The sequence below is a fragment of the Peromyscus eremicus genome, chromosome 5 (genome assembly GCF_949786415.1).
Source record: "Peromyscus eremicus chromosome 5, PerEre_H2_v1, whole genome shotgun sequence".
Lineage (NCBI taxonomy): Eukaryota > Metazoa > Chordata > Mammalia > Rodentia > Cricetidae > Peromyscus > Peromyscus eremicus.
Genome location: NC_081420.1, coordinates 84,413,061 through 84,436,740, shown reverse-complemented (window position 1 = coordinate 84,436,740; position 23,680 = coordinate 84,413,061). Strand labels below are relative to the sequence as shown.

At 47.4% G+C, this 23,680-nt stretch overlaps 1 protein-coding gene across 1 annotated transcript; it reads left to right on the top strand.

Moving 5' to 3' along the window:
- Positions 1–1,581: 1,581 nt before the first annotated feature.
- Gas8 (growth arrest specific 8) lies at positions 1,582–22,659 on the top strand. Its single transcript, XM_059262492.1, has 11 exons — positions 1,582–1,683; positions 3,284–3,370; positions 7,954–8,151; positions 9,000–9,206; positions 10,339–10,393; positions 11,437–11,642; positions 12,635–12,802; positions 13,187–13,273; positions 16,477–16,686; positions 19,877–19,942; positions 22,383–22,659. Exons 1-11 carry the CDS (start codon positions 1,681–1,683, stop codon positions 22,530–22,532), a joined length of 1,437 nt encoding a protein of 478 aa, XP_059118475.1. The 5' UTR covers positions 1,582–1,680; the 3' UTR covers positions 22,533–22,659.
- The last annotated feature ends 1,021 nt before the right edge of the window (positions 22,660–23,680 follow it).

The window sequence follows — 23,680 nt, the reverse complement described above, 5'->3', positions numbered from 1 at the left end:
TTGCAGACAGTTGTGAGCTACCATGTGGGTGCTGGGAATTGAACTGGAGTTAAATTCTGCAGGAAAAGCCCTTATCAGGGTATGTCTTGTTGGGAGCCTAGGGAATCTCCAGCCTGTGCTCCCCAAGCTGTTCATATCTGTAATCCCATACTGAAAAGTCAGGCTGTTCTGCTGATTTCTGGCAAACAAAAACCCTTTCTCTGCCGTCCTGAACTAGTTTTCCTATTCTTGCCCTTTTTGCTGAGAGGGTTTTTTGTTTGTTTGTTTATTTGTTTTGCTTTTTGACAGGGTTTCTCTGTGTAGCTCTGGCTGTCCTGGAACTCACTCTTTATTCTGTAGACCAGGCTGGCCTTGAACTGGGAGATCTGGCTGCTTCTGCCTCCCAAGCGATGGGGACTAAAGGCATGCGCCACCACCGCCCAGCTGAAAGGGGTTGTTAATACTTTTTAGTTCAGGATTCCCCAGTAGACTAATGAGAGAAAAATGCAAATCAACGTGAGGCACCTACCCTGTGGTGGATAAGGGCTCACTGTGCTACTTCACTGCCTCAGGTCAAGTCTCCTCTGGGAGACTCCTAACCCCTTGCTCCTCTGCGCTCACCGTAGAGTTCACTGACAGAAAGCAGTCTGGCAGTCATGTTGGCTCTTTTGTTAAGGTTTACTATAAATAAGTCACTGTTTGAGCATTCACAAGGATTCAGTGCTGTTCTTCCAGCTGCCCATTCTTTTTCAAGAATCTCTGTGTGGGGGGAAGGTGGGGGGTGGGTAGGCAAACAAGAGGAACTCATTGCTATGACTCTCAGATCCCCACTACTGAGCAAGCCTTTCTCTCCTGGTTGGATATTATGGTTGTGGAAAGCGGACAGGGAAGTGTGACTGGCTGCCCCTTCTGTTTCTGGGCACACTCAGCATGTCTTTGCAAATACTCTGCTGCTGAATTGCATGCGGGCCCAGTTCTGCCAAGCCTTTTTCTTTTCTTTTTTTTTTCTTGGCCCTTCTTTTTTTTTTTTTTTGTTTTTTTTTTTGTTTTGTTTTGTTTTTTTCTGTCTGTTGTTTTGAGCCAGGGTCTTGGTATGTAGCTCTGGCTGGATTAGAACTGACTATGTAGCCCAGGCTAGCTTCCAACCCAGTGCAGTGATTACAGGCACAACACCCGCAGCCTTTCTCGTTCTTTCCCGAGTTTCTGGAAGCCCAGCTATGCATTTTCAGTCTCATCAGGGTAACATGGGAAAGGAATTTTCACAAGCGGGGCAAGGTGGATGAACCGCAGGAGCGGGCTCTTAGCTTACATTTGAATCAGTTTGGGAACCGAGTTTGTGTGGCAGACTAAGCATTCAGACATCCTCTTCTTTATTCTTCTCTGAGCGCCCGCCATGTAGACTCTGGAGAACCGAAGGAACCGTCGCTTTTGTAGCTCCAGTTCTAGCGGGAAGAAGACCAGCAATACACTGAAGGCAACAGCCGGCAGCTGTGAGCTGTGCACCTCTTCTTCGGGCGCGTCGTTAGGGACGCACTCCCGGTTGTCGAGGTCCCTGGGGGTGGGTGGGGCGGCGGCGCTGAGGAGAGTCTCGCGAAGATTTGAGAACCAGCGCGGGATCTCGTCCGGGTTGCCAGGAGACAGCGCAGCCTCCGCAGACCAGCGCCTATCCCCGAGTAGCGGCGGTGCTGGACTGCTGGCAGCATGGTGAGTCGGGCTGGTGCTCTGGGTGTCCAGTGCACAGAGAACCTGGGGGGAACAGGGGGACTTTCGCGCAGAAATGCGGATAGGGTCGGGTCCCGGGGACTGGGAGGCCTGCGGTTAGCGGCCTGCAGTTTTGGATTACTAGAATTGAGAACTGGGCGCTTCCGTGAGGTCCCACTTGGGGAGGCCAGGATGCCGGGGGGCCTTGAATACACTTGAACTAAGATTTGGCTCTTCAGTTCTCTGGGATGGTTGTCGAATTTGCCAGACTCTCGCCTGATGTGCAAGGTGTCCAGAAGTCAGAAGCTGAGTCCGCCAGATCCTTGGGATGTAGGATTCCACCTCATATGGGCTCAGGGGCACATAAGGGTCCACAGGGAGCAGAGTCCGGCTCAGGAGAAACCCTAGGAACTCTGTGTCTGAGGTGGAGACCCGGTGCATACCACGGTGGCTAGAGGTCCCTCTCTACCAAGGGGCGTGGAGAGGGTCGAGTGTCATACAGTGATGAGGATATCACCTTGGGTTGCAGAGGCCTCAGGCTCCTTAGGAGAACAAGGCATAAGCTCCCTGCCTCCTTAGACCGTCCTCATATAATGAGGCCCTTCCCTTTAGGATACAGGTGTTGTCACGTTGTGCCAGGAGGTGGGCCATCAGCTGGTGGGGTGGCTTTTCTCTCTGGGAGCTTCTGGCTGGAAACATTGTGAATGTTTACTGCTATTAAGTCTCCCGGAAAGCTTCTGTGACATTATCAAAGCCGCTCAAACAAAGCAGGACCCTGCAAGCAGTTTCTGCTGGGAACACGCTTACAGACACTCGCGAGTGTGCTGTTTGCTCACTCCTGACCAGAGTTCTCTGTAGTCTGGAGGAAACGAAGCCTCAGATTTGGTCATTGCTATGAGGTCACTCCTTCCTACATGTACACTGATAAGAGCTGGATCTTAGCTAAAAGGCTAATTCTCTACACGTACTGATACGTTTCTTGCATGTGTTTCTGTGGTGGTTTTAAGGCATGATAGCCAACATTCTATGGGTGGCAGGGTGGCGTGGGCTGTGTGCACGCTCCTCCTTTAGCTCAGATAATGTTTTCTTTTTCTTTTTTTCTTTTAGGCTTCCATACTACCCCTCAAATGCTCCTTAATTTTAGTTTTCTTTCCTCATATTCTTTCCGTCAACCCCTTCTCCCCTCTACCAAATGAATTTTTCATCAAAAATTTTTTTCTAACCACACTGAAGAAATTCTTGCCCTGTATCCAGCAGTGAATGAGTTTGGAGTGGATCCCTTCTCCTTCCCTTTTGGAAAGAGAAAGTGTTCTTTTCTGGAGAGGAAGATTTCTTCTTTGTGCTTCTCCAAATGTGTTAATGATTCCCTCTACTCTGTCCTTCTGCCCCGTGTGTGTGGTTAACCGGAGTGGGGAGTTGGGGGTGGGGTGGGGCGAGGCAGGGGAAGGTTAGTATAGTGATGCTCTCTAGGTGTGTGAACAGTAGAGGTCGGGGTTCTAAACAGGTGTGCCCTCCCCTAATGCTCGTGTAAGCAAATAGTCAAGGAGGGTGGCATTAGATAGAGTGGACTTTACTTACCCAGTCTTCTCTTCTTCAAACAAAGGCACCCAAAAAGAAAGGGAAGAAGGGCAAAGCCAAGGGCAACCCGGTGGTTGATGGGCTCCCACCAGAAGACATGACCAAGGAGCAGGTGAGCACAGCGTTGTCCGGTCCCAGGGTGGGCACCGCTGCAGATGTGTTGATAAACTCATCCACTCTTCTCAGTCTGTCCAAATGTAACATGCCTATCCCAAGTCTATAGTTTCCACCACCTCCGTGGTACACGTTTTTAAAAAATGAAGTGCAGCCATGTGAAGAAACTTTTTAATAGGAACTTGGAAGGATTCCCTGACCCCTCGGACATAAAAGCTATTTTTAACTTTGTATTTTCTTTCTTTTTTGCTTACTGCTGTTCATCGAGCTGATACATATGTGATAATACATATGTGTCATTCTTTGTTTGCCAGTAAACATTGTAGCAAAAGGGAAGTTTTTAGCCTAGTGTGGTGGCTCATGCCTTGGGAGGCAGAGGCAGGTGGATCTCTGTGAGTTCAAGGCCAGTCTGATCTACATAGGGAGTTCTAGGACAGCCAGAGCTACAGAGAGAGGCCCTGTTTAAAAAAAAAAAAAAAAACCAAAAAAGAAAAAAAAAAGGAAAGTTTTAAAAGGAACATGATTTACTTTAAATTACATTGTCTCAATCTGATTAATCAGCCAATGTTTTTTAAATTATTGTTATTTCTTTTGTATGAGTTGGTTCTTTCCTTCCACCATGTAGGGTCTGGGATTGAACTCAGGTTTTCAGGCTTGGTAGCAGGTACCTTTGCCTGCTGAACCATTTTGCTGGCCTCTTGCAGTTTGATTTTTGACAAAACTTCCAACAGGGAGGAGCCCTGTTGGAGCTGCCTTTCTTATTGCCTGTGCTTAGTTTGGGAGGGGTTTTCTTCCTTCCTTCCTTTATTTATTTATTTATTTTTTTAAAGGCACATGCTCTACCACTGAGCTATACTCCTGCTCCTGGATGATGTCTTTATTATATTTTTTGGTAGTGTTGAGGAGTGAACTCGGGGAGGTAATGTCCTTATACAAATTATTTTAAGTCACTTACGTATATTGATGTAAAAGTCTGGAGAACATAATTATAAAACTTACAAGGCAGCCGGGCGGTGGTGGCGCACGCCTTTAATCCCAGCACTCGGGAGGCAGAGCCAGGCGGATCTCTGTGAGTTCGAGGCCAGCCTGGACTACCAAGTGAGTTCCAGGAAAGGTGCAAAGCTACACAGAGAAACCCTGTCTCGAAAAACCAAAAAAAAAAAAAAAAAACAAAAACAAAACTTACAAGGCTCTTGAAAGCTACAACATGTTGGGCAAACGTGGTGTATCCACCTGGGTCTGTGTTGATGATGGCTGCCTTGTGAGGTTTTGACACAAGACTGGAGGGTTATATGCAGCTGAGTTAATAAGACTTACTATTCTAATAGTTTAAGATAGTATGAAGGATATTGAGAGAGTGGTTATAAGCTGAAATTAGAGTTGGACAAGAGTTGAGTATTGATGATTTGAGAGGCAAAAGGCCAAAAATATAAGAGCAGAATTTCCATACTCTAACAAGCAGGCATGACTGCTCGGTGCCTGTGTGATATCTTATATAGACAGCTGCAGCCTAAATCCCGATGACTTGTGGTACTCTACACTGCTGGCCAGTCTCAAGAAAAACAATTTGTGCTATAAATTTACTACATATAAGACAGTGAGATGCCCCCCCCCAGCCTCTTGTAGCTAGATATGGATCCCACACAAATGGCTGATGAGATAAAACCAAATAACTTCTCCTTCAACTACCATAAAAAACCTCCACCTGCCCCAACCAAGTGAGACCTCTCTGGGAACTTGCTGGCTGCTTGCTTGCAGCATGTTTCAGTGAATTTTCTCTGTCTTTGTATTCTGGGTAATTTCTTTTATCACCTACAGCACTGGCCTTCTACATGCCATTTTACATAGCTATATTTTTATTTAAAATATTTTTTCTTTTTCTTTTAACATGAAAATCCTAGGATGTTTATTTCAAAGGTAAACCCTGACAGGAGGGTTTCTCTGAGTAGCCCTGGCTGTCCTGGAACTCACTCTTTAGACCAAGCTGGCCTCGAACTCAGAGATCCACCTGCCTCTGCCTCTGGGCGCTGGGATTAAAGGTGTATGCTACCACCACTTGGCTAAAGTATGTTTTTAGGAGCTAGATAGTTGGCTTGTTGGTTAAGAGCACTTGCTGCTCTGGCAGAGGACTCAGGTTTGATTCCCAGCACCCACATATTGGGCTGGAGAGATGGCTCAGAGGTTAAGAGCACCGACTGCTCTTCCAGAGGTCCTGAGTTCAATTCCCAGCACCCACATGGTGGCTCACAACCATCTGTAATGAGATCTGGTGCCCTCTTCTGTGTACAAAATAAATAAATAAATCTTAAAAAAAAAAAAAAAAAAAAAATCAGATACCAGCACCCACATATTAGCTCACAGCCATCTGTGATTCCAATTGCAGGGGGCCCAGGGAGATCTGATACCCTCCTCTGACGTCCACAGGCACCAAGCATGCACATGGTGCACAGATATACATGCAAAATATATGTTTTAAAAGATGTATTCACCTTAATCTCAGCACTTGAGAGGCAGAGGCAAATGGATCTCTGAGTTCTGGGATAGCCAGGGCTACACAGAGAAACCTTGTCTTAAAAAAAAAAAAAGAAAGAAAGAAAGAAAAATATTTATTTATTTATTTATTTATTTATTTACTCTGTGTGTGTGTGTGTGTGTGTGTGTGTGTGCGTGCGCGCGCGTGCGCGCGTGCGCACGTGTTGCCTGCATGTATGCGAGAGTACCATGTGTGTTCAGTACCTGCAGAGGCCAAAAGAAGGCTTCAGATCCTCTGGAACTGAATTTGCAAATGGTTGTGAGCCACCATGTGGGTGCTGGGAACTGGACCTTGTTCCTCTGCAAGAGCAACAAGTGATTTTAACCACTGAGCCATCTCTCTAGTCCCATGAGTGCTGTATTTTATGTACAGGAAAACCATTAGCAATTTAAGCAGAGATGTAGTCAAGGGATCCAGTTTGTGTTTTGACTGGGATGGATGGATGGAGAATAGATTGAATTTCAGGAGGTCCCAACATGCTGTTTCTTGTACCCTGCTTATTTCACATCTTTGGAGACTGGACCTTAATGTTTTAGTGTTCAACACACTAAATGCCTAATACATACACAGTCTGCAGAGCGGGGGCTGGCCTCCATGTACTATATGTTTGAAGCACAGTCTTGAAAGCCTTTAGGGTCCAGTAGAAAGACAAGACTCTGTGTATATTTGGGTGGTTGCCCTGTGGATATTGAACTCTGGTGTTCTTTATATCTATAATTTGTTTGTTTTTATTTTATTTGCATTGGTGTTTTGCCTGCATGCATGTCTGTGTGAGGGTGTCAGATCTTGGGAGTTATGGACAGTTGTTAGCTGCCATGTGGATGCTGGAAATTGAACCTTGGTCCTCTGGAAGAACAGGCAGATTGCTGAGCCATCTCTCCAGCCCTGGAACTCTGGTGTTCTTAACTTTTTGATTTTTCAAGGGAAGTTAGAAATTTGGATATTTATGAGAAATCCAAATAGCAATTGATGACAAACTCTGACACTATAGGGCCAAACAGAACAGGAATCTGTTTGTAACTATTTGAGTGACACCAAAGACCCGTGATGTGAAGACACTGGTCAGACACTATCAGTGTGCACTGTGAGGCACTAGTCAGATTCTGGGGTACCATGTCCCCCATAGGCACCTAGTCCCTGCTCAGCATCCTTCCTCAGAGCTCCTTGGCTGCTTGTTGTCTTGTTTATTGAAATGAAAAATATGATTTCCCTGTGTGGAATGTATCTTGAGAGAGAAAATACTTCACAGTAACTGTCCTGGGGCTGTGCCTAAAGATAACTAATTCCCATGGGAAGCAAGAGCCGGAGAAAGCTCGAAGCATGTCCTACTTTTCTCCTTAACCTATTTGCAGATTTCTAATCGGCTGTGGACCAAAGTCTGCTGAGTGCAAAGAGCCCACTAGTTTTGTATAATTGGTGTTTAATAGTAAGTTTTTCTGGTGGTCTTTTTATTTTTATTTTAACCTTTTGTGGAGACATTTATGAGCTTCTGTGTAATTTTTATATCTCTTACAGTTGATGTATTCCAATTTTTAACCATTTTCTGGTTTAAAATTGTTGTCGATTATTTCCTTTTAAAGTTTTTTTTTGTCGTTAATAACAATGGGAATACTAATATCTTTGAACAAAAATAATGCTTGTGGCCGGGTGGTGGTGGTGCACGCCTTTAATCCCAGCACTCGGGAGGCAGAGCCAGGCGGGTCTGAGTTTGAGGCCAGCCTGGTCTACAGAGTGAGATCCAGGACAGGCACCAAAACTACACAGAGAAACCCTGTCTTGAAAAAAAAGAAAAAAAAATAATAATTCTTGTGTTTCTTTTGAGAAGTTTCTTAAAAGGATTCAGGAGTTGCTGAACAAATATAATTGTTTTGTTCTTTGCCAAATTTGAGAGACTTTTGCTGCTTTCTGTCTCTGGAAACTTCCTGCTTTGTGTTTTAACTTTAGTAAAATGACTCCTTCCTTTTTTCCCCCCTGCTTCCCTTGATCCACACCCTCTGGTGGTGGACGGGCTCCTGTGGTGCCTCACTTGATGCACTGTGCCCGGTTAGGTAGAGGAACATGTCGCCCGCATCCGGGAGGAGCTGGACCGAGAGCGAGAGGAGCGCAACTACTTCCAGCTGGAGCGTGACAAAATCCACACCTTCTGGGAGATCACAAGGAGGCAGCTGGAGGAGAAGAAGGCTGAGCTTCGGAACAAAGACCGTGAGATGGAGGAGGCGGAGGAGAGGCACCAGGTGGAGATCAAGGTGAGTGGAGTCAGTCTGTGCCCACTGGAGTCGTGGTGCCACGGCGTAGAAACAGGTCCGGGTGGGGACAGTTCCTGTTTTTCTTTGGGAACATACTCCTTTGCTTGTGTTCTTTGTACTGTGAACCAGAGGCAATTTTTCTAGAAGAGTCCAAGGAAGGTTGCAAAGGTGATTGGGTTGTGTCATTTGTCCTATTGACCTATTGACTACCAGCATCGATTCTCTTGATTAACCTGGGCTAGGGGAGTACCCACATCTTCCTGCATTGCTCCATGTGTGCTCTGGGGAAGGGGACCACTTGCCCTGATGAAAGAGGACTGTGGTAAGGTCTAAGTGCAGATGTGATAAGGTCCAAGAACAGCTATGAGTTCAGCCAGACAAAACTGGAAAGTCCTTAAAACAGAGAGCTGGGCATGGTGCTGCAGGCCTGTAATCCCAGCACTTGGGAGGGAGATACAAGAGGACCAGGAGTTCAAGGCCAACGTTAGTTATGTAAGTGGTTTGAGACCAGCCTGGGCTACAGGAGACTGTCTCAAAACAAACAAAAACATGAGGTTTTAATTTTTATCCATTTATTTATTTTTTTTTTATAACTGAATGACTTGTCCACTGTGCTCCCGTTAGAACCTCCCAACAGTCTCTGAGGAGGACAAGGGAGAACAGTTTCATCTTTCTCATAACAGGAGAGGTCCTGCAGGTCCTGAGTATTTAAATCGAAGCCCCTGTGAATGGCAGGAGTATAAGCAGGCTGCCCTCTACAGTTCTTCGGCTGCTTAGCGCCTCGTGAGCTGGGCATGCACTGGTGCTTCAGATGGGCATGTGGGACCCCCTCCCCCATGTCTTTGCAGGTGTACAAGCAGAAAGTAAAGCACCTGTTGTATGAGCACCAGAACAACCTGGCAGAGGTGAAGGCTGAGAGCACTGTAGTCATGAAGCTGGCCCAGAAGGAGCACCGTGCACAGGAGGGCACACTGCGGAAGGACATGAGGTCGCTCAAAGTGGAGCTCAAGGAGCAGGAGCTGGCTAACGAGGTGGTGATAAAGAACCTGCGTCTGGTAGGTACAGGCTGTGGTCTGGTGGCTGTGAAAAAGGTGAACCTAGCCATTTGAACTAGTTCTTTGACATCTAGGGACTTGTATTTTTGTGCAAAAATGATCAGAGGTTTTTAACAAATAAATTAGCAAAACTTTTATTCAAATTTGTAATGTGTAGGGGTGGGAGAGATGGCTTAGCAGTTAAGAGCACTGGTTCGTCTTCTAGAAGACCTGGGATGCATTTCCAGCACCCATATGGCAGCTCACAGCCATCCATAACTCTAGTTCTGGGGCATCCAACAGCTTCTGGCTTCTGTGAGCACCAGGCACACATGTAGTATACAGACATGACATACGCATAGGCGAAACATCCATCACATAAAATAAAAATCTGAGCTGGAGAGATGACTCAGTGGTTAAGAGTACTGGTTGCTCTTACAGAAGACCTGAGTTAAATTTCCATTGCCCATATGATGGTTCACAACTCTCTGTAACTCCAGTTCTAAGGGATCTGACTCCTCTCTGTCCTCCATATGCACCAGGCATGCACATGGTGCACAAACATATATGTAGACATGATACACACATAAAATAATAATTAAAAAACAAATCTTACAAAAATTTTAGCGTGTAATTGCTTATTAAAATAATTTCTGAGCTGGGCATGGTGATGCACAGAAGGCAGAGGCAGAAGGATCTCTGAGTTCAAGGCCGGCCTGGTCTATAGAACGAGTTCCAGGACGCCTGGGCTACACAGAGAAACCCTGTCTCAAAAAACCAAACACTCATCCTCTCTGAATACTGCTCTAAGCCATAGTGAGACAGGCTAGCACTGAAGGGAGCCTGTCACCCCATGGAGATGTGGCTGCTGACCTCTGGCTTTGGAAAGGTCGGATGTGGAAACCAAGCCGTGCCCGGTGCTTCTGTCTGTACTGTCTGTCAGATCCAGAGGTGACTCCCTGGGGGAAATGAGTTCTGTATGAAATGTGGAGGTTATCAAAGCCATGCTATTGGGCATAGTGTATGATGTAGAGGTAAGGGGAATCCAGAAAGCAGCCACAGCACGGGTTACTAAACTGAATTTTCCCACAGGTGGTAGGGTCCTGGGCCTCTCTCTTTGGCTTTCTAGTAACACCCCTTCTCATTTGTGCAGAAACATGCTGAGGAGATCACCAAGATGCGAAATGACTTTGAAAGGCAAGTTCGAGGTCAGTTTCGCAGACATACAGCTTGTAGGATGGTGTCCGAGAACCCTCTCATCACTGCTTGGTACCTTGAGGCACATAAACAAACCATTTTAAAGCAGCTCAGTCACACACACGCATGCATGCACACACACACACACACACACACACACACACACACACAGAGGTTTTTTTTCTTTTTGGTTTTTCAAGAGAGGGTTTCTCTTTGTCACAGCCCTGGCTGTCCTGCAACTCACTCTGTAGCCCAGGCTGGCCTCGAACTCATAGAGATCCGCCTGCCTCTGCCCCCGTAGTGCTGAGATTAAAGGAGTGTGCTACCATGCCCGGATCAAGAGAGAATATTTCCAAAGCCAACAGATTCATTCAGAGTCACAGAAAACGTCATTCCCGTGTGAATTTGGGGAGCTGCAGTTACCACTCACACCTCCATTTCTGTCTGAAGCCAGCCATTAACAGCATGTGGCAGTCTGCTCAGTCTTCTCCTTAGCTGCTGGGTTGAAGAGCCTTCCATGTCAGCAGTCCATCTGGTTTATTGACTGAGGCCTACAGTATGTGGCTGGATGTGACCACACAAGCCATGGTCAGTGTGCACTAGTGTGGGACACACACTGCAAACACTGATTATCATAGACAGGAAAGGTGATAGTGACCCATGTGCTGAATATGGCACGTGCAGGAAAGCTCCACCAAAGCCTATCTGACTCTTGGGCAGGGTTGCCTGCGCAGACTCCATTTCGCCCCTGATGGATGTTATTTTTTATATATATATATAACTTATTTAGCTATTCTAGTGTTTAACTATTTTACATGCATTGGTGTGAAGGTATCAGGTCCCCTGGAACTGGAGTTACAGACAACTGTGAGCTGCCATGTGGGTGCTGAGGATTGAACCCGGGTCCTCTGAAAGAACAGCCAGTGCTCTTACCCGCTGAGCCCTCTCTCCAGTCCCCATGGGTGTTCTTGAGCACTGTTTGTTGGTTCCTTTTTTCCTGTGGCTTTGGGTCAGCCGTTCTAAGCTGCTGCGTGTGCTGCTTGCCGCCTTTCAGAAATCGAGGCCAAGTACGACAAGAAGATGAAGATGCTGAGGGACGAGCTTGACCTTCGGAGAAAGACCGAGATCCATGAGGTGGAGGAGAGGAAGAATGGCCAGATCAGCACACTGATGCAGCGCCACGAGGAGGCCTTCACTGATATCAAGAACTACTACAATGACATCACTCTTAACAACCTGGCCCTAATCAATTCCCTCAAGGTACTGATATGGTCTGGGAGACATGCCCAGGGCCCGGGGATGCAGGCCCAGTCTTCAGTCCCAGCAGGTCTGACACTCCCTTCTATAATGGTATTGGACAGTGTCCCTCTGTTACTCTCAGCTAAAGTTAAGGGTGTTCTGACATGGAAATGCTAGGCAATCCGTATTGACTGAAGTGTGGCCACAGCTGTCAGTTGTCCTAGTGTGTAGGTGCTGATAGGCTGGTGTCAGGAGTTCAGCCCATCAGTCACTGCTTGGTAACTTGGGACACGTACACCTGACACTGGCAGGATTTCCACAGTAGAGAATTGCCTTTGGTCTAAACAAGTGTAATTTCTCCATCTGCACAGAAGTTCTATTCTTACATAATTCAGAAGAGGTTAAGACTGCAAAAATACCACTTATATGTAAAATAAGACCAGGTCCTCAGCATGCATGTGACTGGTTGGCTTTTTGACACAGGGCCTCACTGAGTAGTTATGGTTGTCCTAGAACTCACTATGTAACCAGACTGGCCTCAAACTCTCAGATATCCACCTGCCTCTGCCTCCTGAGGGCTGAGATTAAAGGTGTGTACCACCATACTTGCCTCAGGATCTCTTTTTCCTTGAGGGGATCCATAGCTGGATATAGTGGCACAAACCTGAAATCCCAGTGCTAAAGAGGTAGAAGTAGGAAGAGAACAAGTTCAAAGCCAGCCTAAAGTGGTTAGGGAGCCATTGTCTTAAAAAAATAAAATAAAATAAAAAGTATCAGCGAGATGGTTCAGTGGGTAGAAGCGCTTGCCATGTGAACCTGATAACCCGAGTTGGAGCCCTGAACCCATAGTGGAAGGAGAGAATTAACTCCTTAAAGTTGTCCTCTGACCTTTATAAGTGTACTGTGGCATGTGCACCCACACTTACACGCATATCAAACACTAATAATAAAATAAAATTGAGGGCATTTGGCTGATGCCCAGGCCAAGCCCCGTACGTGCACTGTGCTAACAGGAGCAGATGGAGGACATGCGGAAGAAGGAGGAGCACCTGGAGAAGGAGATGGCGGAGGTGTCTCTGCAGAACAGGCGGCTCGCAGACCCTCTGCAGAAAGCCAAGGATGAGATGAATGAGATGCAGAGGAGACTTGGGAGCTATGAAAGAGACAAGCAGATCCTGGTTGTGAGTTTCCTACTGAACTCCTTCCCTTCCTTGGAGTCCTCTCTCTCTCTGTGTGGGTCCAGCAGGGAAGGCATATGAGGGGATGTCTCTTGAGGCCCTGTGTGAGCAGGACTCATCTTTAGTGCAGGAAAGGGCTATCGCCGTGGTGCTGCTGGACCCTCTCTCGGACTCTTCTGGAGCTATAAGTAGGCAGGCGCCATTGTAGGCTAGACCTTAGTTTTCCACACATTCCACTCATAGCTTGGGTGGGGCCCAGCTGCTGGAGTTTCCCAGCCAGTTGTTCCTGATGACTTTCTTTCCTGGCCTTGCTGTCTCCAGGCGTCTGTGGTTGTGTCTGTGAATCCTAAGTATTTTGTGTCCCCTGCTCCCTCATTTCCCCCACAGTGTACAAAGGCACGTTTAAAGGTTACTGAGAAAGACCTGAAAGACCTTCAGTGGGAGCACGAGGTCCTGGAGCAGCGGTTCATCAAGGTGAGCAGGTGTGGGTGCGTGCCTGGGCTCTGGATCTGGGAGCTAGTCATGCCCTCCTACCTCCTCCTAATCTGCGTTTCTGTTGTTGTTTGTTTGTTTGGAAATAGGGCCTCACTGTCTCACTCAGCCTGCTCGTAAGCTCCTGGGATCTGGCATCCTCCTGCTTTAGCCTCCTGACTAGCTGGAATTATAGGTGTGTGTGCACACAACTTTTTTTTTATTTGTTTGTTTTATGTTTTTTGTTTGAGACAGGGTTCTTCTGTGTAGCCCTGACTATTCTGAAACTCTCCCTGTAGACCAGGCTGGCCTCGAACGCACAGAGATCCACTTGTCTCTGCCTCTCAAGTGCTGGGATTAAAGGCATGCATCACCACCACCCAGCATGCACACAACTTGTATGAGGCAGAAACCTGTGGTATATTTTGTAGAAGGCCCCAAATCTCATGAGAACCAGGATCCCTGGTGGCCTGTCAATTTGTGGAGGAGGCTTGGTCCCTGTGATTTCATCTGTGTTGTACATTTCTTAGTATTAACTCATTGCCTATTCATTGTAAAGAAACCATGGAGAGCTGGGTGGTGGTGGTGCACACTTTTAATCCCAGCACTCAGGAGCCAGAGCCAGGCGGATCTCTGTAAGTCTGAGGCCAGCCTGGGCTACAAAAGAGTTCTAGGACAGCCAGGGCTGTTACATAGAGAAACCCTGTCTTGGGAAAAAAAAAAAAAAAGGAAAGAAAAGAAACGATGGAGTAAGCCAAGTGTGGACACACCTATAAGCCCAGCTCCATAGTTGAATGTCAGCCTGGACTACATGAGGAGACTCTGTCTCAAAAGAAATTGATTAATAAATAATTACATCTTATGACTTTGATAAAGAAACAAAAACAAACACCCTTTAACCTGAGTTCCCAGAGACCACTAATGTAACATCCGGTGTGACTCTTTCCTGTTCTCAACACACGTGAAAGCCCTCTTACTGTTAGGAATGAAATATCACCTTGCTTATACTGCAGCTTTTTTGGGGGTGAGGTGGGGGGGTTGGTTTTTTGAGACAGGAATTCTCTGTGTAACAGCCCTAGCTGTCTTCTGTAGACCAGGCTGGACTTGAGCTCATAGAGATCCTCCTGCCTCTGCCTCCCAAGTGCTGGAATTGAAGGCACATGCCATCACTGCCCATCTTCTGCAGCTTTTCATGTGCCAGTGTATCCATGAACAGCATCCAAGGTGGAACATAACTGGTTTCACAGCCTTTCTAGCTACTACAGAATCCCACCAATCTCTAACTCCATGTTCAGTGGATATGTATGGATTCAGTGCCTTATGCCTCTAGGGTTTGCTGACAAGGCCCATCTCTGCGCCCCACCCACCCACCCACCATGCTGGCCTCAAATGCACAGGGAGAAGGAAGGGGGCCTTGTTGAACAGTGGGCTGCACTGAGGACCCCTTGGACTCTGCCCTTAGGTTGTCCTATACAGACAGACAGTGACAGAGTTCAGCTGAGATGCTTGGTGCCCTTGAAAGTCAATCTATATTGACACAGATGGACTCTTCCAAAGGAACTTGCTCTGGGGAAGATGAGGACAAGCCCATCATTGAGCTGTACTCATGAGTCCTCTAAAGACTTTATAGTTCACAGATGAAATTCTCAGATCATGTGTACCTCAGATCTGAGGCCCCGAGGTACAAGCTTGGCCTTGGATAGATATTTGAATCAATGCAGAGGAGTATCAGCAAGGACAAAGGAAGACTGTGAATTTCTACCACTCACAGGAATTCTCATAATGCATGTTAAGTGTGCCCTGCCTAGAGCCTTGATTATTTACAGTGCATGTTAATGGGTAGAAGTGTAGATGATGAGCAAGGATGTCTTAGTGGTTGACAAGCAGTTTATCAAGCTTGATCTGGACCTGCTTTGGCTCTCACTCATATGGGGTAACTGAAGATAAGGTCTCATCTGATCTCTTGGCCCTAACTTTGGCAAGGTTGGCCCTGACCTACCTGTGGAGTGGCTTTTAGAGTGTGATTGCTCTGACCAGCTCCTGCTTTCTGAGAGGAGCAATGTGCTGGCTTATGTCAACTCGACAGGTTGGAGTCATCTGAGAGGAGGGAACCTCCGTTGAGAAAATGACTCTATAAGATTGGTCTATAGGGGCTGGAGAGATGGCTCAGAGGTTTAGAGCACTGGCTGATCTTCCAGAGGTCCTGAGTTCAATTCCCAGCAACCAGATGGTGCCTCATAATCATCTATAATTTAATCTAGTGCTCTCATCTGGCATATAGGCAGAACACCATATACATAATAAATAAATTAAAAAAAAAGATTGGTCTACAGGACCCTTCCTTCCTTCTTTTGCCTCCCTCCCTCCTTCCTTCCTTCTTTCCTTCCTTTTGGTTTTTTGAGATAGAGTTTCTCTTTGTAGCCCTGTTCTGGCTATCCTAGAACTTGCTGTACATGTAGACTAGGCTGGCCTCGAACTCACAGAGATCTGCCTGCCTCTGGCTCACAAGTGCTGGGATTAAAGCTGTGCACCACCACCACCTGGTAGGCATTTTCTTTTTTCTTTCTTTCTTTCTTTTTTTTTTTTTTTTTTTTTCCGGAGCTGAGACCGAACCCAGGGCCTTGCTAGGCAAGCTCTCTACCACTGAGCTAAATCCCCAGCCTCGGTAGGCATTTTCTTAATTAATGATTGATGGGGGAGGGCCCAACCCATTGTGTGTGGTTCTATCCCTGGGCTGGTGGTCCTGGGTTCTATAAGAAAGCAAGCTGAGCAAGCCAGTAAGCTGCACTCTTTCACGGCCTCTGCATCAGCTCCTGCCTCAAGGATCCTGCCCTGTTTGAGTTCCTGTCCTGACCTCCTTCAGTGATGGATTACAATGTAGAAGTATGAGCCAAATAAACCCTTTCCTCCCCAGGTTGCTTGGTCATGATGTTTCATCACAGCAATAGTAACCCTAACTAGGATAAGTGGTAATGCCGATTCTTCTCTCTTACCTTCTGCCATGTGCTGAACTATAAACTTTTTACTCTGTGCACATAGGGTAGAGTGCAGGCAGTGTGCACAGCAGATGCCCATGTGCCGTGGATGTGGCAGTAGTAAAAGGGACCCGTCTACAGAAGCAACATCCTTGGGGGGGGAGGGGGTTCTCCCTGAGGGGTGTCTCATGTCAGGGTCCTTGTTGCTCACTCCGGTCTCGTTGTTCTCAGGTGCAGCAGGAGAGAGACGAGCTCTATCGTAAGTTCACTGCAGCCATCCAGGAGGTGCAGCAGAAGTCGGGCTTCAAGAACCTGGTATTGGAGCGAAAACTGCAGGCACTGAACGCTGCTGTGGAGAAGAGGGAGGTGCAGTTCAACGAGGTGCTGGCAGCCTCCAACTTGGATCCTGCGGCACTAACGCTCGTGTCCCGCAAACTTGAGGTAGGTGCTGATGGCCCCCTGCGCCACGGTGTTTCTTTTCCACGGTGGGTCCTTCAGTCTCGTGCTTTGCCTTCTTGGGTGGCACAGAGACCCCTCAGTTAAGTCAGGGGCTGCCATGGTTTGTGCATCTGAGAACAGAGCATGTGCTACAGGCCCTGTGCACTGGAACTGTCTTCTTCCAGTTTTGCCCCTACCCCTGCATCTCTCTCTTTTTGAGACAGGGATTCACTGTGTAGACCTAGCTTTGTGATCTCTCTTGAGCTGTCCCAGTCCCTCAGCAACCCTGTCCCTAACCCGAGTCTCTGCTGTTCCTGTTTTACCATGGCTCATAGTGTGCCAAGCCTTAGTCTATAGTCAGACTTTCTTTGGACTGCCAGCTCCCAAATAATGACATGGAGATGACTTATTAATTATGAAAGCTTGGCCTTAGCTTAGGCTTGTTCCCAACTAGCTCTTACAACTTAAATTAACCTGTTTGTATTAATCTACGTTCTACCACATGGCTTGTTACCTCTGTTCAGTACCGTGCATCCCACTTCCTCTGTGTCTGGCTGGTGAATTCTTCGTCTCTCAGATTCCTCCTCCAAATTCCTCTCTCTCCCTTGAAGTCTTGCCTGTCCTCTCCTGCCTAGCTATTGGCCGTTCATCTCTTTAGTAAATCATCAGAGGGTGCCTTTGTAGAGACACATCTTCACAGTGTACAAAACGATTGTCCCACAACATTAGTCACTAAATGGAACATGGGGAAGCTGGGAGGGAGAGCTCATCCGGGAATCTGTGAGTCCAAGGTCCTCTGTTCCTTGAGGTGGAATAGCTCTGTCACTGTGAGTATCCCAGGATGCTGATTTAGAATATGGACAGTGACAAGGAGGAGGGTTGTACCATAGGGACCATGGAACCTTGCTTAACCCTTGCTGCTTTCCTGGGACCTGGGGAATAATGTCTGAACAGAGCTAAGAACATCACTTATTCATGTGACAGTGCTGTACTGGGATAATCCAGGTGGGGACAGTGATAAATAAAACAAGTGGTACTTCATCTACCACTTAGCTGGGGACAGAAGATTCTGTTACCTGAAAAGTCAGGAGGCTGCCCCTCTGACAGAACCTCCCAGCTTTCCTGTTGCCGCTTGTTAAGCTCTGCATTGGCCAGGTCTCTCTGCTCCCTCTACCTGGCGTGCTTGGGGGAGGGGAACATAGACGGAGCAGGTGGCCCAGCTTGAGGGAGTCTGGCTGACATGACCAGCAGCTAGCTGGTGTGACTGATGACTTTCAGACTCTGGGTGGTCCCCAGCAGTCTGGTCATCTTTCCTAGGGTCCCTGGAGACAGGTGTGATGCTTTGTTCCCAGAGTCACTGATGCTTCTAGGATGTGAATAGCTGTATCTGAAGCCCCAGCATACCCAGTAAGGGGGGCCAGTTCATCCCAAAGCGGATCTTCCAGGGCAGGAGGGTGCATGGCTTCTCTGTGGCTTGTGCTGTGCTTGCAGCAGAAAGGCAGTCATGCAGCTGCTGATGGGTAGGTTTTATTCTGAAAAGTACTGTAGCATCAGCATACAGGTTAGCTGAACTTGAATGCCAGTTTCTCATACAGACTTGAGGCTCAGAGGACTGACTTTGTGTAAGTCAGTCTATGTACCAGTTCTGTTTGCCTCGCCGCCTGTCTGTCACTGTGACATTAGGCATTGCAGGTAGCCTCCTGCTGAGCCCCCCCCCCCCCCGGGAGTACCCTGGGGTGGGGGATGCAGACTGAGGGTGATTGCAAAGACCTGACAACTGTGCTAATGAGTTAAATGACATGGGAATATGGAAGGTTCTGAGCACAGAAGCTGGGCCAGAAAGAGCCCACTCTACCTGGGGTGGGAATGTGGTGGTGAGGGAGCAGGTAGGACTTCCCAGCAACTGTAGAGTTTTAAAAGTTATACAAATACCTTTTTTTCCCTTTAAAAACAATTAGGGCCAGGTAGTGGTGGCACACACCTTTAATCCCAGTGCTTGGAGACAGAGGCACATGGGTCTCTGTGAGTTAGAGGCCAGCCTGATCCACAGAGTGAGTTTCAAGACAGCCAGGGCTACACAGAGAAATCCTGTTTCAAAAAACAAAAACAAGCAAAAAAAAAAAACAAAATTAAACATACAAAAAAATTAGGGCCTGGGAAGATGGCTTAGCAGGTAAAGTCTCGCTGTGGAAGCATGAGGGCCTGAGTCTGGATCCCCAGTACCTACATGAAAAGCTGGCTGTGGTGGTGTCTGCACCCGAATCTTAGCTTTCTGTTGCTGTGATAAAACACCATGACTAAAACTAATTTGGGAGAAAAGGGTTAATTTCACTCACATTTCTACATCACAGTCCATCACTGAGGGAAGTCAGAGCAGGAACCTGGAAGCGGGAACTGAAGCAGAAGCCATGGAGGATGCTGCTTACTGGCTTGTTCTCATGCTTGCTCAGCCTGCTTTCTTTTTTTTTTTTTTTTTTTTTTTCCTTTTGGTTTTTTGAGACAGGACTTCTCTATGGAGCCCTGGCTGTCCTATCCACCTGTTGTCTTTATACCATCCCTGATACACCATCCAGGACTACCTGCCCAGAGATGGTGCCACCCACAGTGAGTGGGGCCCTTCTGCATCAGTCATTAAGAAAATGCCCTACAGGCTAGGTGGTGGTGGTGCACATCACCACCAGCACTCGGGAGGCAGAGGCAGATTGATCTCTATGAGTTCAAGGCCAGCCTGGTCTACAGAGTGAGTTCCAGGACAGCCATGGCTACACAGAGAAACCCTGTCTCAAAAAAAAAAAAAAAAAAAAAAAAAAGAAAAGAAAAAGAAAAAGAAAGAAAGAAAAAAGAAAAGAAGAAGAGCAGTAGAGAATGACACCCACAATTACCTCTGTCCTGTGTCACATGTCCTGTGCCACACGCACACACAAGTCAACCGGTTTCATCTTGGCAGTCTGGTGCTTCATTGTAAGGATGTAAGCAATGCAGAGTCGCTGCTGCTGTCCCCTTCTTATTGCCTGGCTTATACCTTGGAGACCTTTCCTGCTGACAGACTTGTGTGGATACATGTATGGGCTGAGGTGACCCATACTACGATTCCCTGAGCCTTTCCAACCCTTAGGGAACCCCTAGACCAGTGTCCACCTGTCCACCTCTATCAGATGACAAATATTAGAGTCACCTTTGTCTCTCTCCTTAGGATGTTCTAGAATCAAAGAATACCACCATCAAGGACTTACAGTATGAGCTGGCCCGGGTCTGCAAGGTATGGCTAATCCCCCCATTCCCAAAGCCCCACCTTCTCCCTCAGGGCTATCTCCTCCCATAGAGCTGTGTCCATGTACCCAGCTTCAGCTTGTGAACGTTGGCTGGGCAATGGTGGTTGGTGCATGCCTTTTTCCCAGCACTCTGGAGGCAGAGGCAGGCAGATCTCTGAGTTCCAGGACAGCTAGGGCTACACAGAGAAACCCTGTCTCAAAAAACAGACAGACAGTTAACCCTAGACATAGGTAGGCAGTGTCTGTTACTGCTTCCCAGGCTCCATGCTGCTCAAGCTGCCCTGGTTTCCCAGCCCTCCCTAGTGGTCAGGCTAGAGCTTTCGTGATCATACCTGTCCCTCTGCTGACAGGGCTGAGCAAAATTAGGGCTATCTGCTGTGTGTACAGCTCTTGGGGGCTGGGGATATTGTTGGCTTTTATCTGATCAAGGTGTCTGAACCTGGGGTGCCTGGTAACCAGAGCTCAGCCTCTAAGTTCTCTCTGGAGCCCATCCTTATTTACCTTTTCCTCTCTGTTCCAAGCATTAGTTCTCTTTACTAAACCACAATGAAGATAATGAATCTTTTTGTTTTTGAGACATAGTCCCACTCTATAACGCTGGCTGGCCTGGAACTCACTATGTGGACCAGGCTGGCCTGGAACTCACTATGTGGACCAGGCTGGCCTGGAACTCACAGAGATCTGTGTGCCTCTGCCTGAGTACAGGGATTAAAGGTGTGCACAACAGTCCTAACCAGTGAACCTTTTGATCATTTGCTGTGAGGCTCACAGGCTTCAAGCATTTCTCATTTCACTCAGTTCATCAACATCTGTAATCCCAGCTCTCAGGGATGCCGAGGCAGGAGGAACATGAATTCAAGGACAGCCTAGGCTACAAAGTGAGACCCTGTCTCAGACAAATGAGTAAACAAATTCACGTCTTTACAACCACCTAGTGAAATTTTCCCAATTAAAAATGGGCATTTTAGCTGGGCCATGGTGGCGTACACCTTTAATCCCAGCACTCGGGAGGCAGAGGGAGGAGTGGATCTCTGATTTTGAGGCCAGCCTGGCCTACAGAGCAAGTTCCAGACAGCCAGGGCTGTTTCACAGAGAAACACTGTCTCAGAAAAACAAAAAGTGCAATTTGGGGGTTGGAAAGATGGTTCAGTGGTTAAGAACACTGGAGTCTATCTAGTTCTCAGCATCCACATGGGTGCCTCACAGCTGCCTGTAACTTCTGCTCCAAGGAATCCAACTTTCTCTTCTGGCCTCTTTTATACACACACACACACACACACACACACACACACACACACTAAAAAGTACTAGACGTGCTTTTTTTGACCTGGATGTGTTGGCACACCCCTTAATACTGCCACTCAGGAGGCAGAGACAGGTGGATCTTGGTAAATTATAGGCCAGCCTGATCTATATAGCAAGTCCAGAATATCAGTGGCTGTATGGGGAGACCCTGTGTAAAGAGACAAAACAAAACTTTGCAAGGTGTGTTGGTGTATACTTGTAATCTTAGCACTCACATGAAACAGGGCTGTTTTAATTTTAAAACTTTAATACAATATATCTTGATCATGTTCCTTTCTTTTCCCCAACTCCTCCCAGACCCCCCACCTTCTACCCACTCAGCTTTATGCTCTTTTTCTCTTCCTTTCAAAAACAAAAGCAATAAATAAAACCCATCAAAATGAAAAAAAACAAGTGAAATATCAATAAAACAAACAAATGCCCAAACGCATACAACCAAAGTACACACACACACACACACACACACACACACAGTTTGTTTTGTGTTGGCCAATTACTCCTGGTCAAGGGGCCTGCCCTAGAATGTGGTTGCTGTGCCCAGGGACACTGCTTGGAGAACACTGACTTTTCCTTGAAGCAGTAAAATTTTGAGTGCTAGGCCGTTCTGGGAAAAAAGCAAGTTCTAGCCAGCCTGGGCTATATGGTGGGGCCTTTTCCCAGACAAAAATGAAAATAAAACTTCAAAAACCAAAACAAGATTAGCAGAGAACCCCCTCCCCCAAGGAACTCACTTGTCTTTGTTGGCCCCAACAGCACCATTTCTGAGGCCCAGGGCCCTCCACATGTAGCCTCTGCAGAGTCACTGGGGAGCTGGATGGTGCTAAGGTCTCCAGAGGCAGGGAATAGATGCCATTCTACCTTGGCAGAGAAGGGATAGAGACCCTCACTGGGAAGTACTTGCTAAAGAGCCAGGCGTCCACCCAGCTCTCAGCTCTGAGTCTGTCCTTATTGTGAGTTATTTGAGTTAATGACATAAGGACATCAGCTCTAGCACCGAACAAACCATTCTCAGATGCTTAGCCCAGATCTTCCACCCTGCTCGTCCATGGAATGGAGCCTACCTCTGGGTGAGGTAGGCCCATGTGGACTCCTTTTCTCCCTGACATTGCTCTGTCCTTTCAGGCCCACAATGACCTGTTGCGTACGTATGAGGCGAAGTTACTGGCCTTCGGGATCCCACTGGACAATGTGGGGTTCAAGCCCCTGGAGACAGCAGTGATTGGACAGACACTGGGACAGGGCCCTGCAGGACTTGTGGGTGCCCCTACATAGCTACCTTCTGGGGGCTTTTACCTTTAGAGCTGGCCTGTCCCACTTTCCAAATGATACCCATTCTTCTGCGAGAACAGCAAGTTTTTGTTTTGTACACTTCATCATCAGCAATGAAAGCTTTTCCACATTTCCTTTGTACTCTGTCTTTGTGGGGAAGAAGTACCTGTGAGGCCTCTGCGGAGGTCTTCTAGTCTACCTGCTTCCATGTCCGCCCCAGTCTGGGTCACACTTGTCCCTTTGGGTCCTGTCTCCAGCCTCTGCAGTCCTTTCTCTAAGTGCATCTCTGAGTACTAAGCTCTCCAGCAAGAGAGTGACTCAGTGTCCTTTGTTGAGCACGAAGCCCATACTCTTGATTTGACTGGGCAGCTCAGCCAGAGAGGACTGGCAGGCTACCTCCTTTGGGCCAGGCTCTCCACAGCCTGCCCTGGTAGGTGGTATAGAACCATGGGCTCAACAGCAGAGACTTGTGAGATGTATACAGCTCTGTCCTGGTTTGGTTTTTCTATTGCTGTGATAAACATCATGACCAAAAGAAACTTGTGGAAGAAAGGGTTTATTTCAGCTTAGAACTCTGAGGTCACACTCCATCACTGAGGGAAGTCAGGGCAGGAACCTGGAGGCAAGAACTAAAGCAGAGTGCTGCTTACTGGCTTCCTCTGCATGGCTTTTATACAACTCAGGACCACCTTGCCCAGGGTGGCACTGCCCACAATGGGCTGGGCGCTCCCACAGTAATCAAGAAAATGGCACACAGATGGTGGCAACTCCTCAGTTAAGATTTCCTCATCCGCCGGGCAGTGGCGCACGCCTTTAATCCCAGCACTCTGGAGGCAGAGCCAGGTGGATCTCTGTGAGTTCGAGGCCAGCCTGGGCTACCAAGTGAGTTCCAGGAAAGGCGCAAAGCTACACGGAGAAACCCTGTCTCAAAAACCAAAAAAAAAAAAAAGATTTCCTCATCCCTAATGACTCTAGTTTGTGTCAAATTGACAAAAACTAACCAGTGCCATCTCCTTTGTGATGGTAAACCCCTAAGAGAAGCCAGAAGGTGCTGGAAGACAGTGAGTGACCTCAGTCCAGGATCTGCTTGGAGTTTGTCTCCTGGGAGAATTCAGCTGCACAATGCAGCTGTGTTAGCTGGGGTTTAGGAG